We start from the raw sequence: 14,609 nt of genomic DNA, 5'->3' as shown, positions 1-14,609 counted from the left end.
TGCCACCAGCTCTTTCTGGGGGGCCACAACAAAAATGTTTTTTAAAGATTTTGTTTGAATTCTTTCTAAAACAATCATACTGTTTTTATGGTCTCAATTGAGTCTCATATAGCAGGTGTGCTTGGGCTTTAAGTGCAAACAATTTAATTGCAGTGCAGGTAACTATGAATGAATTTAAAGAAGTTAAAGGTAATTGAGTGACTTTGAGCCACTCTCAACTCATCTCACAGGCTTGTTGGGAAAACAGGAGGAGGAGGGTATTATGTATGTTTGTTCCCTTGAGTTATTTATACAAGCAATAAAAGTGGGATAAAAAAATATGAAATGCTATTTCCTCAATTTGGAAGACAGTTAGACACAACATTGTGACCAGATGCAGATCTTTCATTACTGCCCTGATTCCCAAAATGAGGCATATATATAATCATTAATTTTACCTAAATTATATAAATTTAAATAATTACCTAAATATTTAAGTCAGTCGGTATAAGTCAGCGCTACCCTTTAATCTCTCTCTCTCTCTCTATTTATTAAATTTCCATCCCACCTTTATTATTTTTATATATAACTCAAGGCAGCCAATATACTTCCTCCTCCTTCCTCCTCTTTTCCCAACAACAATCTTGTGAGGTAGATTGAGCTAAATGAGAATGAGTGACCATAGTGACCCAAGGTCAAACATCCAGCTTTCATGCCTAATACAGGAGACCAGAACAATTCTAATATACAGAAAACTGATTCAGCTTATTTACAAGTAACACACAGGCAAAATGACTTTGAAAAAAACTAGAAATTATTTAATGAGAGCAATGAAAATTATACATGTTTCATAAATATACTTCAGTATAATTTGCTTTTATTTAATAGCCGGGACTTCTCTTTTCAATTCCAAAAATTATGTCCTTTAAAAGTACAATCTGAAGTAGAATGAAAATCTGAAAATTGAGAAAAAAAAATGAAGATCATAAAAAAACTCAATAAAATGAAACAATACTCATAATAAAAGCTGAGAGAAAAAAAATTATAGAGACATGGACCTAGAAATACAGAGTACTACAACCTTCAGATTTTATACAGAAGTTTGGATGTTTACATTACATACATAAAGGGCAGATAATAAATTTGCCAGGTTGTTGGAAGGAATAATTTTACTAGTGAGCGTACACACAAAATAAATGGAGATTGTACAGTACCAAAATTTAATGGCTTGCACATGGTGGGAATAATTCACTGAACTATTCAAGCTATAGTGGGGGGGGAAAACCACCCCAGGTAACTATGTAAGTTTTCAACTAGTTTTCTCAGCTTGTCTATTGAAAATAAATGCTAATTAACTTTTAGTTCTGCTAAATCCACAGTGTACTATTTATAAAGCACTGTTCGGTATAAAATCTAAGACTGCCCACATTTTAGTTTTAAATTATCACAGAAAACATAAACTCTTTTTTTTTTAAGACAACAGTAATCAAACCTGATGGCTAGCAGCAGCTTCTTCTTACTGATTTTTCAGAAATAAAGCGGCACCACATTGGATCCATTGATCTTGATTCCCTCCACATGGGACATCAATGTTTGTCACCACACAATCCCTTTCAGCACTAGTGTAAACAGGCAAAGATATGCACTCTTCAGGGGAATAGGGCCCATAAGTATTCTGTCAACAAAAAATCAACCCTTTGAATTAGAAGATACGGTTACAATCATTTTTACACACACACCATATTTGCCCAAAAATAAGACCCTGTCTTATTATTTTTGCAACCAAAAAAGGCACCGGGTCTTATTTTCAGCGGAGGATCGTTTGTCCACTGACTCACATCAGTTGCATGCATCACCTCGGGCCTCCTTTTCGGAGCTCTGTTATTGGCTATAGAGGTCTTTAGGAAAGCCTTGCCAGACGGAGAAGAAATAGGCCAGCAAGTCAGGTGTTGGGGTGTGTGAGGCCTGGCTGCAACTGTCCAAAGGTAAGTAGTACGGAAGCCTCAACCCCCCCCCCATCCCCACTCTAGCTTAATTTCTACCCGTGCACCCTGGAGTAGGTGGGGTCTTAATTAGGTCTTATTTTTGGGGTAGGGCTTATATTGGGTGCACATGTAAAAATCAAGCTAGAACTTACTTTCAGGGGTAGGTCGTATTTTCGGGAAAACATGGTGTATATAAATAAACACACACACACACACACATGCAGGCAGAGACAGTCAGACTGATAGATATAGATATAGTCTTTCAGGTACTTCTTCTAAAACTGCATGGAATTTACTTCTGAGAAAACGTAGCAGGATTGTTCTGCATGGTCCTAATGAGGTAGGACTAGAACTTAATTGTGATCACTTCGATTCTGTATAAACAGGCTTAGTAATCAAAGACATTCCCTGAAATAACCTACAATTCTGACTATAATCTCTTGCCAGGATCCTAAAAACAACTTGGGATGGGGTTGAGGAGTGATCCTGAAGCTGCAGTTAGTGAAGGACTGGAGGGCCAAACTACCTAATACTCATTGCATGGAAGAAACAGCAGGGCTGCCTATTAGCTGCTGAGCAAGCATCAACATTCGGCTTTCATCTTATAAGGTCCAAAATAACTTCAGACCAATGCTTGGTAAATTCCCTATCCTCATGCAGATCAGAGTAAGATAATCAGAGGATATCCTGCTGTTTGTACTATGATTTACAGAATGCTATCTTTAAACTTACTTGCAGGCAAGGCTTCCCTACTGCTATACTCTGTTTCAAAATATCTCTACCGTCATGCTCTCCCTCACAATATCTGGTTGGGGGTCAACCGTGAAATGGCCTTAAGACCCACTGAAGACTGTTCTCTTTAAAGAACCTTTCCTGTGTCAGTTTCATGTATAAATAAGCTTTTCTTCTTCTACGGCTCCATATCACAAGAAGAGGACCAAAAGTCTGGCCCTGTAGACCAATCACAATATACATTATTAATTTCATTAATTTTTCCCAGAAAAAAATGTTATTGTACTTAGGAATAATCAAAAGTCATGCATACATGAATAAAGAAAACGGCAACCGATTCAAAAATTTAATGTATTTTATATAATAAACTATGCAGCCTGATTTTTTTTAAAAAAAATATTTTCTGTATATGTTTTCATATGGGGTCTTTTTAATATATCATATTTTTTTTCATGTTGTAATAAACTTAATTGCACCTGAGTTGTGTATTCTGAATCTTTTTTAAAACTGCCTATTTTTGAAAATGACTGCAGCCCATAAATATTAAACAAATGCCTCTCCATATAGGATTCAATTCACACAGGCCTGAGAAATTTAATTAATGATGAGAACTATGTCATTAATCCCAGAAAACTGTAAAGATTGGGATTGTAAGAAATATGCAGACAAAGCTTAGTTTTCATAGGTAGACAAATTGCTGAACTGTAGTCTAACAGCATTTGTTCGTTTGTCACTCTGACAACTTGGCAGCAGTAGTTATGTGTGTTCTGGAGGCTAATGTGAGAATATGTGAATATTTTATAGAACTGGATCAGGAAAAAGTATGTTTTTATGCTGATGTTTTATATTAATAAATGATTTCTAGTGTATGGGCAATTTTCCTTGCTAAATTAACTGTATGGAATTCTTCATGCATTTTTCAATGTAGAAAGTTTAGTGTATGTTTGATGGAATGTGTAGCTGGAGAAGTAGGGGGAGGGTTTTAAGGAATGGCTCCATTTTACACTTGCTATTTTTCTCTGTTATTGTCTAACTCTTTGTCAGGGCTGGGGAAAGCCAGATTAGAAAACAAGAACCTTCCAAAACCCAGACTGAAGAGCAGGGGACCACTACAGCTAGATTTGGTATAGATTCAATTTCCTTTTATGACTATGAAAGGAGGTGTTGTTGTGAGAGACACTGGGAAAAGAATGAAAGTAGACCTGAACAGTGACAGCTTATCCTATAAACAACATCTTAGCTGAGGTGGCCAGACATCTTTTTAAAAGCATCTTAAATAAATCAATATTCATTATTGTATTGCTCCCTTTTTTTCAGTTTTAGCTTTTCCCCTTTATTTCTTCTTCGTTCTATTTTAAGAGTAAAAATAAAGGGGAAACTGTTCCAAAGAGACTTAATTAACTCAGTATAAATAAGAAGAGGACAATCCTCCTACATGTTTTCAGGATTCTTTTGATTACCCAAGACATGTATTAAAGATACCTTCCTGATATCCAAGTAGCTCTTGCATCATAGATCTTGCCCAGGTATGTTGGGTTTGACATATGTAAGAATTTATTCTACTTGTTTGTATGAAAGAAAATCAATCTTTCCAGAAGCGATTACTCTTCTTTTCCTTTTTGTTCTTTCCCTGTTTGATCTTTTGAACTACATTCTAGTGTGTTCTCATTTTCTTCTCTCTTTATGAACTTGCATTCTTAAAGAATCAGTGACAGTCATTCAGAACAAGAGGACCAGACGTCTTTCCATTCCATCAGTGTTTGAAGGAAGGAAGATTGCCAATTGCCTCTTTCTGAGTAAACAAGGGCAGAAAAGATTTTTTTTTGGGGGGGGGAGCAGCTGGTGGCAGCATTGTTGAATCAGCTCTTCTTCAAAGTTTCGGGAGGGTACAGTTGGTTTATAAGGGGAAAGTTCAAAGATCCCTCTCTTGAAAGCCAGTGGGCACCAATCCACCTTATCCCATGTGCAACAGAAAAAAATAGTTTGCTTTGGATTACTTCTGAAAGGTTAACAGAATAACAGAGTTGGTAGGGACCTTAGAAGTTGTCTAGTCCAACCCCCTGGTTCAGGCAGAAAACCATGTATCATTTCAGATAAATGTTGTACAATCTCTTCTTTAAAAACTTCCAGTGTTGGAGCACCCACAATTTTTGGTAGGAAGTTGTTCCATTGATTAATTGTTCCGTCAGGAAATTTCTCTTCAGTTCTAGGTTGTTTCTCTCCTTGAATAGTTTCCATTCATTGCTTTTTGTCTTGCCCTCAGATGCTTTGGAAAATAGGTTGACCCCTTCTTCTTGGTGACAGCCCCTCAAATATTGGAATAATGCTATCATGTCACCCCAATTCCTGCAACCATTCTTCATATGTTTTAGCCTCCAGTCCCCTTATCATCTTTATTGCACTTCTACTTTGTGGATGATTTGCACATGAAGTTATTCTGAGAAAGATTATTTTCAATCTTCACAGCAGAAGGGATATCACTAAAATTTTCAGGATTTTGTCAGAATGATTTCAATGTGCATAAATTTATTTCAGGATATTTTGGGGTTTTTTGATCTAGGATTGGTTTTCTTTGGGCGGGGGGGTGGGAAATCAACCAAGTTTTGATTCATTGGTTGCAAAAGAAAGGGAACAACTGGCTTATTTGCCCATTCATGACATGATGGGTTGACAGAGGATAACTGGCCCAAAGTCAACTCACTGGCTTTCATGCATAAAGTGGGTCTAGAACATAAAGTCTCCTGATTTCTAGCCTAATACCTTAACTACAAGACCAAACTGGTTTGCTTGTTGTTGTTGCAAAGTCGTCTTCGACCCATCGCGACCCAATGGACAATGTTCCACCAGGTCTTCCTGTCCTCTACCATCCTCTGGAATCCATTTAATCTCAAGCCTACTTCGGTGACTCCATCCAGCCACCTTATTCTCTGCTGTCCCCTTCTTCTTTTGCCAAATCTTTCCCAGCATGAGGCTCTTCTCCAGTGAGTCCTTTCTTCTCATTAGGTGGCCAAAGTATTTAAGTTTCATCTTCAGGATCTGGTCTTTTAAAGAGCAGTCAGGATTGATCTCATCTAGGACTGACTGGTTTGATCGCCTTGAAGTCCAAGACACTTTCAGGAGTCTTCTCCAGCACCATAGTTCAAAGGCCTCAATTCTCTGGCACTCAGCCTTTCTTATGGTTCAACCTTCACAGCCATACATTGCAACTGGGAAAACTGGTTTGCTATTTCAGGCTAATTCCACAGGTGCAAATCCACCAGAAAACGCAATAATTTGAATGTGAGCAAAACATTTACACAAAATATCTTAAAATTGGCTATTTTCATGAAAATCTTTTGTTGGCTAATCAGTTGACTATGAATTGGGATTAAAATACTTATCCAGATTTTAAGAAAACATTTCAGACTATCCAGACATCTCTTTTACAAGTCCACTAATTCACTTGTGCTGTTTTAATAGTGATTAAAAACAAAAAGCTTTCTGAGAAATGAACAAGCCACTTATAAAACTACAAAGAATGGAGTCATTAAACTCTAAAGTACTTGATCTTTTCAAAAAAGAGGAAGAAGAGTGTTATCCGTCAACTATTGAAAACCTAGTATTTGAAAAAAATGTAATTGCAAGCTTAAAATTTTGAGCCCTTAAAAATAAAGTACCTGGGGAATCCAAGCCATGTAACAAGGCAGAACAGTTGAAACACTGGATGAGTCATGTTGATTTTCAGAAAGTCGATTTCCATCAAAACTACAGCCTTCCAATTGAAGGCCACTGATCTGTCATGGAAACACATAACATTCAATTTGGTTAAAATGTGAGCAATGACTATATTGTATTTTGACATAAGTTAAAACTTAGTTCTCTGGATGGCTCCAGTAAAGAACAATATTTATGGAAGATTATTACAGAAGAAGCAAGGTGATTGTGGCTTGGAAATTATGCTTTTAAACACATCTCCTATAGCGATGATGGCCAACATCTGGCACGTGTGCCAGAGGTGGCATGCAGAGCCCCCTGGCAGTGTGGTTGCCCCAGGTCAGATCTCCATGGCGTTTCTTTCATGAGCTCTGTTTCCCCGCAAACGACAAAACAGAAGCTCATGGAAAAAAAAAAGATCTTGCCATGCTGCCTGTTTTGGGATGCCCCACCTCCTGCTGGCCAGCTGGTCTTCAGGTCTCTACTGCGCACAAGTGCATGCATGTGTTCATGCGCGTGCACACACCTTTCAGTTTGGGCATTTGCGTGTGTGCAGTTTGGGCACCCAGTGTCTAAAAGGTTCGACATCACTGTTCTATAGTTTGCAGTTGTATTCTTTATTATGATAAAAATATTATTGGATCAGTACTTATGGTAGGTCAGCAGCAGGTATCAATATATTAGTGTTATAGAATAAAGCAGTAAGACTCACATAAACATTTATAAACAATGCTTGAGAATCACCATTGGCTTACCTGAAGGGTCGTTCTCAGTGCACTGCAGGAGTGTCCAAGCAAGGGTTAAATTCTGTCCCACTGCCCAAGGACTGGGTTGAAAATTTTTGGCCACGCCCTCTGGCTCCTTCCACCCTCAATTTTTCAATGAAGGCATGGTCCATCTGAGATGGATGTCCGACTGGCAAAGTATTCTCATATGAAAAAGCAGGACATCCTGGAAATAATACCCCAGGGTGGGGTTGGACACTCTGCAGTGCACCGAGAACAACCCTTCAGGTAAGTCAATGGTCATTCTCCAGTGCACTGCTTGGAGTGTCCAAGCAAAGGACATGCCCAAGCAAAATGTCACCAGGGCAGGTGCCTCCAATGAGGTTCACAATCCACATCAAGATTCGCAGAAACCACGCTCTGCAAGACACGTCTTCCGAAGGCAGCATCCGCAGAGGTGTATTTGTCCAGCTTGTAGTGCCTAACAAATAAGGATGGCATTGCCCAGGTCGTAGCTTTGCAGATCTCCTTAATTGAGGCCTGGGTAGCATTTCAGGTTGAGTACGCTGTCAGTCTGGGAGGTGTAGACCTACCCTGGTGTTTATAGGCCAGGGAGATACAAGGCTTGAGCCAGCGACTGATGGTGGAAGATGAAATCTTCCAGCCCATGGCCGCCGGTTGAAACGATACAAATAAGGCCTCTGAGCATTGGAAGGAGGATGTATGCTTGATGTACTCCTTCAATGCTCTCCGCATGTCGAGGGTATGCAATGGCGAGGGCCTCGGGCAAAAGTTTGGGAGAACAAGCTCCTGGGTCCTGTGAAAGTAGGAATTGATCTTCGGGATAAACGACGGGTCCAGCCGTTGAATGATCCTGTTCCTATGGATGAGACACAAACCCTCCCTGACTGACAGAGCTGCCAGTTCAGACACCCTCCTCACCGAAGTAATGGCAACGAGGAAGGCCATCTTGAAGGAAAGGTGCCTGATGGAAGAAGAGCAGAGAGATTCAAGGGGTAGTTCTGATAGAGCCCTGAGAACAACAGCGAGGTCCCAGGAAGGGTATCGATGGATCACCTGCGGCCGCGGGTTTGATGCGCCCTTAAGGAAAGCCCGTACGCTGGGGTGACAGCTGAGCAGTTGGGAAGAGTCTGCAGATATCACAGTGGCCAGTGCAGCGACTTGGCATCGTAAAGTATTTGGAGCTAGTTTTTATCAAATCCCCCTTGGAGGAAGTCCAGTATTTGAGTGAGAGACACAGAAAGTGGCTCCAGGTGATATGAGCCGCACCAGATGGAGAAGGCAGACCACATGGCCCCGTATAGCAATAGTAATAGCAGTTAGACTTATATACTACTTCATAGGGCTTTCAGCCCTCTCTAAGCGGTTTACAGAGTCAGCATATTGCCCCCTACAACAATCTGGGTCCTCATTTTACCCACCTCGGAAGGATGGAAGGCTGAGTCAACCCTGAGCCGGTGAGATTTGAACAGCCGAACTGCAGAAGTGCAGTCAGCTGAAGTAGCCTGCAGTGCTGCATTTAACTACTGCTGATGGTGGTGGAAGGACACCGGGCCGCCTGGATGGTATGAATGACCTGCCTGGAGAAGTTGGCTTGAACTAGGAGATCATCTCAAGTGCCAGGCGGTCAGATTGAGCCATTGGGGCTCTGGGTGTTGTATGACACCCCCCCCCCCCCCGGCTGAGGGAGACCAAGTAGTATTTGAATTCTGTCAGCTAAGGCTGTTAAATACATCTGATGGGCTTTGGACTGAATTGAAAAACTGAGGATGGAAGTACCAGAGGGTGTGGCCAAAGATTTTCAATCCAGTCCTTGGGCAGTGAGACAGAATTTAACCCTTGCTTGGACACTCCAAGCAGTGCACCGGAGAAAGAGAAGAAATAAGTCCCAGAGAAGATATGGCATCTTTTTAGAAGTCTGACAGCTTTCAAAGAATAGTTTTTATAGGTCAATAAAGTTTTTTCATCTCTCTCTTTCTCACTCTCTCTTTAAGCAATAGGCCAAATAAAGGGATTTTATCTCCATGAAGAAACAAAGCCTTGAAAGAAATACTGTCCACTTTATTTCTTCTCTTGGGGACCATTGTGCAATGAGAAACATGTTTTGTAACTTTGATTTTAGGAACTAAACTTAATAGCAATTTGCTTTATTTTTAATTTTAGTGAAAAAAATGGATCTGCAGGATTCAATGATAACTTTAACTACAGCATCTGTATTAATCTCAAATATATTTTGAACATCAGCATTTCCATTTTCTCTCACAATCTTAGGGGCAGATTCCTTGGTATTTTAGTTTTAACATAAGCCTTGGTATGATAGTTGTCTTCTGCCTTGTGCTGTCAGAAGTGATGGGCAGATAGTCCTGTCCAAATGTCTCCTGAGATATAAGCATGGAATAATAGAAGTGAATACAGATACAGACCCCTGCTGCTATCTAATTCGTTGTAAACATGAAGCGTGCATATTCTAGACCAGGGCTGCCAAACTCACAGCCTGTGGGCCAGATGCATCATACGCTGCTCACGCCCGGTTTAGTGAAGGGGAAAAAATTACAATATGCCACGTAATGATGACACGAGTTTGGTACTCCTGTTCTAGACTAATTATATGCACAGGCAGGTGGACATCAAAACAAGGAAGAATTTTTTTGTGATAGTATTATTTTTCAGGGTTCTGACCAATGCCCTAATAAAAGCAGGAGCCTCAGGCCAATTTTCAAGAAAAATCCAGTTGCTTATTAGGACCGCAATATCGGCACGAAACAAGTGAAGCCAGCTCTGACTTCACCTAGTTTGTGCCTTGCCTCTGACTCTGTTTGCCCCTCTGTTTGATGACAAAGTGTGTCATCAGTCACATTCCCCAACAAAGCAATTTTGCGGGTCACGGAACTCCCTCTGGCTGTTACATGTCTCCATGGAGGTGGCCTTGGCTTCACTGGCTAGGATGTGTTTTGTTTTGACTGAGGTGTGAATTCCTCAGTGCAGCTGTGAGGCACGATTTCCCATCACCCTGCCTATGGCAACTCGGGAGCGGGTCAGGAAAGCTTCGCGAGTTGACATTACTATTTAGAAATTTACTCCCATAGTTTAGACAATACTAGGTTACTGAATATCACCATAGAAAAAATAAACTATTGCTATATTAGAAGCAGGAATGCTGCTCTTATTAAATAATTTACTGTATATGATTTCATATTATTTCAGACATATGTTTGATATATTACAGAAAAACTAAGTCCTCATATGTTCCAATTGTAAGCTGTGCCTTTCTTTAGGATGCACAGATCCAAGTTTTAAACATTATGTATATTTATATCCATAATTAAACATATTCAGATTTTACTTCTTCTTACAGGGTCCCTAAACCCTGAATTCATAACACTTTTAAAATATTATTCAAAGCATTTCCTCATCAATTCCCAATGGTTTAAGATATCACAAGAGGCATGAGTTTATGTTAATAAAACAAAAAATGCATTTTCACATGCATTGTCAGGTAACGGTTTCTTTATAAGCAATTATAAATGTCATTAAATAAGATTTAATTATATAAAAATTGATTCTGAATCAAAAATTTATCATTGTCATTTCTGGAAAAAATTATTCTCGTAATCAGGTCTTGAGGCTATTGATTGAATTAATCAACCATTTCAAGGCTGATAATATCTCCGGGCCAAGTTGTAAACTTGGTTCAGTCGGTGTGCCTACTTTAATATGCACACGCATTTCAAATTTTCTTCCAGAAACGACAGTGAACCTTTAAAGGTCAAACAGTAATGTTGTATTTGAAATCTAAACGACTGAAACATTAATTTCTATATTTTTGCAAATCTTTTACAAGATTCTTTTGGTACTTCAGGTTTAATATTCAATAAAGTAAAAGAAGAACTTTAATTGAAGAACTGATTTGCAAAATGTAGGCTAAATCTATTTTGGTCTATTTGTTCACTGTGTTCAGCAGGACAAATTAGATAGCTGTATAAGGTAAAGGTTCCCCTCGCACATATGTGTTAGTCATTCCCAACTCTAGGTGGCAGTGCTCATCTCCGTTTCAAAGCCAAGGAGTCAGCACTGTGTGAAGACATCTCCGTGGCAGGCATGACTAAATGCCGAAGGTCCACGGAATGCTATTTACCTTCCCACCAAAGATGGTTCCTATTTTTCTACTTGCATTTTTACGTGCTTTTGAACTTCTAGGTTGGCAGAAGATGGGACAAGTAATGGGAGCTCACTCCATTACATGGCTAGGGATTTGAACCGCCAAACTGCCATCCTTTCTGATCGACAAGCTCAGCATCTTAGCCACTGAGCCACCTTTTAGATAGCTATATAATAAAGTACAAACGTCATCAATTTCTATTACCAGCCAGAGAAAAAGAGATATTTTTTTCTCTTTAAATACCTTTTAAATAATTTTATCCGTGCTAGCTAAGCTTAAAATGTTGCTATTGGGAATTGCTCATTTTTTAGAAAACTCCCCACACTCCAATTATTTTCCGGGTCAGACTTTTTCTAAATTGCATAGCATGTCTTGGGAAAAACCAAAATGTTTGTGATATTTTACAGAGAACTGAACAGAGCTCATTGATAAAAAGAAGGAGCAGGGTGGATAGAATAGCAAAGGACAGGATAAGTAACACAATTATATTAACAGATAACAGATTAACAAATAATTAATATTCTTTTAGGTTCTCTTTGGGGCTGGAATGGAGTGAGATGCATTTAATGAAACAAAATAATAAATATTTGACTATATTTAAATTATTTATAGATCTATAAGCTCATAGAAGGCTCAGCAAGTATAATTTCAACAGGTTGATTACCTGAACTTGGAGCTTCGCTTCTCTTATTTGACCTTTCCAGGATGCTGTAAATTTTAGACTATCCACAGAACAGGCCATTACTCTGGAAAAGAATAATAAAATGAAAATATAAATAGTTTATTTGAAATGAAATAAACCATATGTTATCTCCCATACATTAAAAGATAACACACAGCTGCTGATTAAGTGAACCAGATTCCTAAAACAATCCACCCCTTTCCCACTGCTAAAAAAAGTGCAGCATTCAATAAAACAATACAACATTTGGATTAATGAAAATAAGATGCTGTATTGTCTTTAATAATAGTATTTTATGCTAAGTAAGAATGTGACTGTTTAAGAATATGAACAAATCATTTAGTTTAATGAAAAGAAGGACTAGGGGTGACATGATAGCAGTGTTCCAATATCTCAGAGCCACAAAGAAGAGGGAGTCAAGCTATTCTCTATTCTTATATTTTTCATTCCGTTAATGTCTCTTTGAATGCTATTCTCAAGGTTTTTTTTACAAAAAATGCGCTAATACTAGAAATCAGAATCTTTTAGCATTTCTATTATTTCATTTTGCTTGTACACAATACTTTGTGGCACTAAATTTACTTCTAGAAAAACTATCATGTTATTAGAAATGAAAATTTAGCTGCAGACTTGCAAAATCTGTTTCCTAAAGCATCATATTTGCCATCAGGTTAACAAGTTAAATACATCTGATTTATATTAGGAAATGTCTATGCTTTTTTTCACTAGAAAGGACTCAATTTTTTAAAAAAATCATGAAATGAAATAAAACATCAATAGAACAAATTAGAGGGGATAAGAAAACCAAACAGTATTAGTGGCAAAACACATTTGATGGAAGTAGATGAAAAGCTTTGCTACCAAAAATGTTCTTTACATAAAGACAGAAGACATGAGAGAGGACCAACTGGACTTCCTACTGAAGACAATCCTATAGTGTAGTCTTCTATAGACAATGAAGGTGAGAAAATGAGAGAACGAATGAAGCAGTAGTACTGAGAGACACATACATGACATGCAACAGCAATCAATTCACCTACCTTGCAGTCTCTTGCCTTAAGGCATTCAGAAAGGTATCTGGATGGAAGAGTTCTGAGAGGTCCAGAGTATCCAAAAGTAAGGTCTGCTTTTCTGCTTTACTCACCCAATTCTAGAAAGATAACAGCAGTGTATGCTAAGAGGGGGAAAAAATCTAGCTAACTTAACACATTCAAGTGCCTATCCAGCATTTTCTGAGGAATTCATTGAGCATTAACATGGAATAAGATATAGGACTATGACATTAGAGGCAAGTGACAACATAGTTCAAAACTGAATGTGACAAAAATGATATCGAGGAATATGATGCACAGTGTTGCTAGGCTTTATTATTAATATGGTTCAAAAATAATTTCTTATACACTGGCAATCATGTGAAGGGAATGGACACCTTGCTTTATTCATAAATCCCAATCTGGGAAATACCAGGAAGGAAATGTATTATACATAAATGCCTCCCGCCTAATTTTATGATGGAATGACATCTACAAACCGGATAAATGCCAGTCAAAAACCAGCCAGCACGCGTGCCAACACACACAGCTTTGTAGAAAGAAAACAAATGGATTTAACATAGGGAACCCAAGCCAATTAATCAGAATGGTAAGTTACAAATTTAAAACTACTGATGTGTCTGCATTGGGCAAACACATAATTTCTTAGTTCATCATAAAATACATATTCATCCGTTCTTAAATGGACACTGCAGTATAGTGTCTGTCTCTGAGTAGGTTTTACTGAACATAATTGTATCATATACCCTGTTTCCTTGAAAATAAGACCTCCCCAGATAATAAGTCCAATTGGGCTTTTAGAGTGCATGTGCTAAGATAAGCCTTCCCCGAAAATATTGCAAGACAGCAGCAGCCATGATGTAACCACACCACCTCCTGCACCTCAAAAATAATAAGAACTCCCTGAAAATAAGGTCAAGTGCTTATTTCGGGGGTCAAAAGAAAATAAGACCCTGTCTTATTTTCATGAAAACACGGTATTCAACTTCATAAATAATGGATCATTCCGCTACATAATACACATAATGCCATTTGACATAAAGCAAATAATTCCCTAAATTTTTATGTATGAAATTAAGGATCATGAATAATCTTATCAAAAAATAAATAATAGTTTATTGTTTGATAAACAATATTGGTTGGAAACATGCAGAAGAGGCTTTTATTGTGCAGTGGATAGACAATGGCGAGAATGATGATGAAGAAACAATAATTTATGCTATTTTTCAATTTGAAATATGCTATGAAAAACACAAAGCCCCATAAATTTTTTATAAATATATATAATGCACGTATATATTTTTTTTAAATGACTAAAATGGTTACAATAAATTCCTCTTGTTAACTTAATATACTACATGTAAACAGTGATATTGGTTACAAAAACTGAATTTTAAAGCAATGTACCGTATTTTTCGGAGTATAAGACACACCTTTTTCCCTCAAAAAGGAGGCTGAAAATCTGGGTGCATCTTATACACTGAATACAGCATTTTTTGCCTTCAGAAACCCCGCCCCCTTCACCAAAATGGCTGTGCATAGCTTTTAGGAGGCTTTCAGAGTGCTCTTGGGGACTGGGGA

At 38.3% G+C, this 14,609-nt stretch overlaps 1 protein-coding gene across 2 annotated transcripts in view; it reads right to left on the bottom strand.

Moving 5' to 3' along the window:
* Positions 1-775: 775 nt before the first annotated feature.
* The window catches only part of DYNC2H1 (dynein cytoplasmic 2 heavy chain 1), a 151,483-nt gene continuing 137,649 nt past the window's right edge, over positions 776-14,609 (bottom strand). For both annotated transcript variants that reach the window (XM_087721147.1, XM_087721148.1), the window contains exons 86-90: positions 13,017-13,126; positions 11,959-12,040; positions 6,353-6,469; positions 1,472-1,654; positions 776-935 (exon numbers count right to left, since the gene is read on the bottom strand). In XM_087721147.1, the coding sequence (XP_087577273.1) occupies positions 1,496-1,654; positions 6,353-6,469; positions 11,959-12,040; positions 13,017-13,126 (468 nt within the window). In that variant the 3' untranslated portion in view covers positions 776-935; positions 1,472-1,495. The remainder of the gene's footprint in view (positions 936-1,471; positions 1,655-6,352; positions 6,470-11,958; positions 12,041-13,016; positions 13,127-14,609) is intronic.

This window comes from Thamnophis sirtalis, unplaced genomic scaffold, assembly GCF_051295495.1.
Source record: "Thamnophis sirtalis isolate CommonGarterSnake01/CBP01778 unplaced genomic scaffold, rThaSir2_p1.2 scaffold_8, whole genome shotgun sequence".
NCBI lineage: Eukaryota > Metazoa > Chordata > Lepidosauria > Squamata > Natricidae > Thamnophis > Thamnophis sirtalis.
This window is presented reverse-complemented; position numbering and strand designations above follow the sequence as displayed.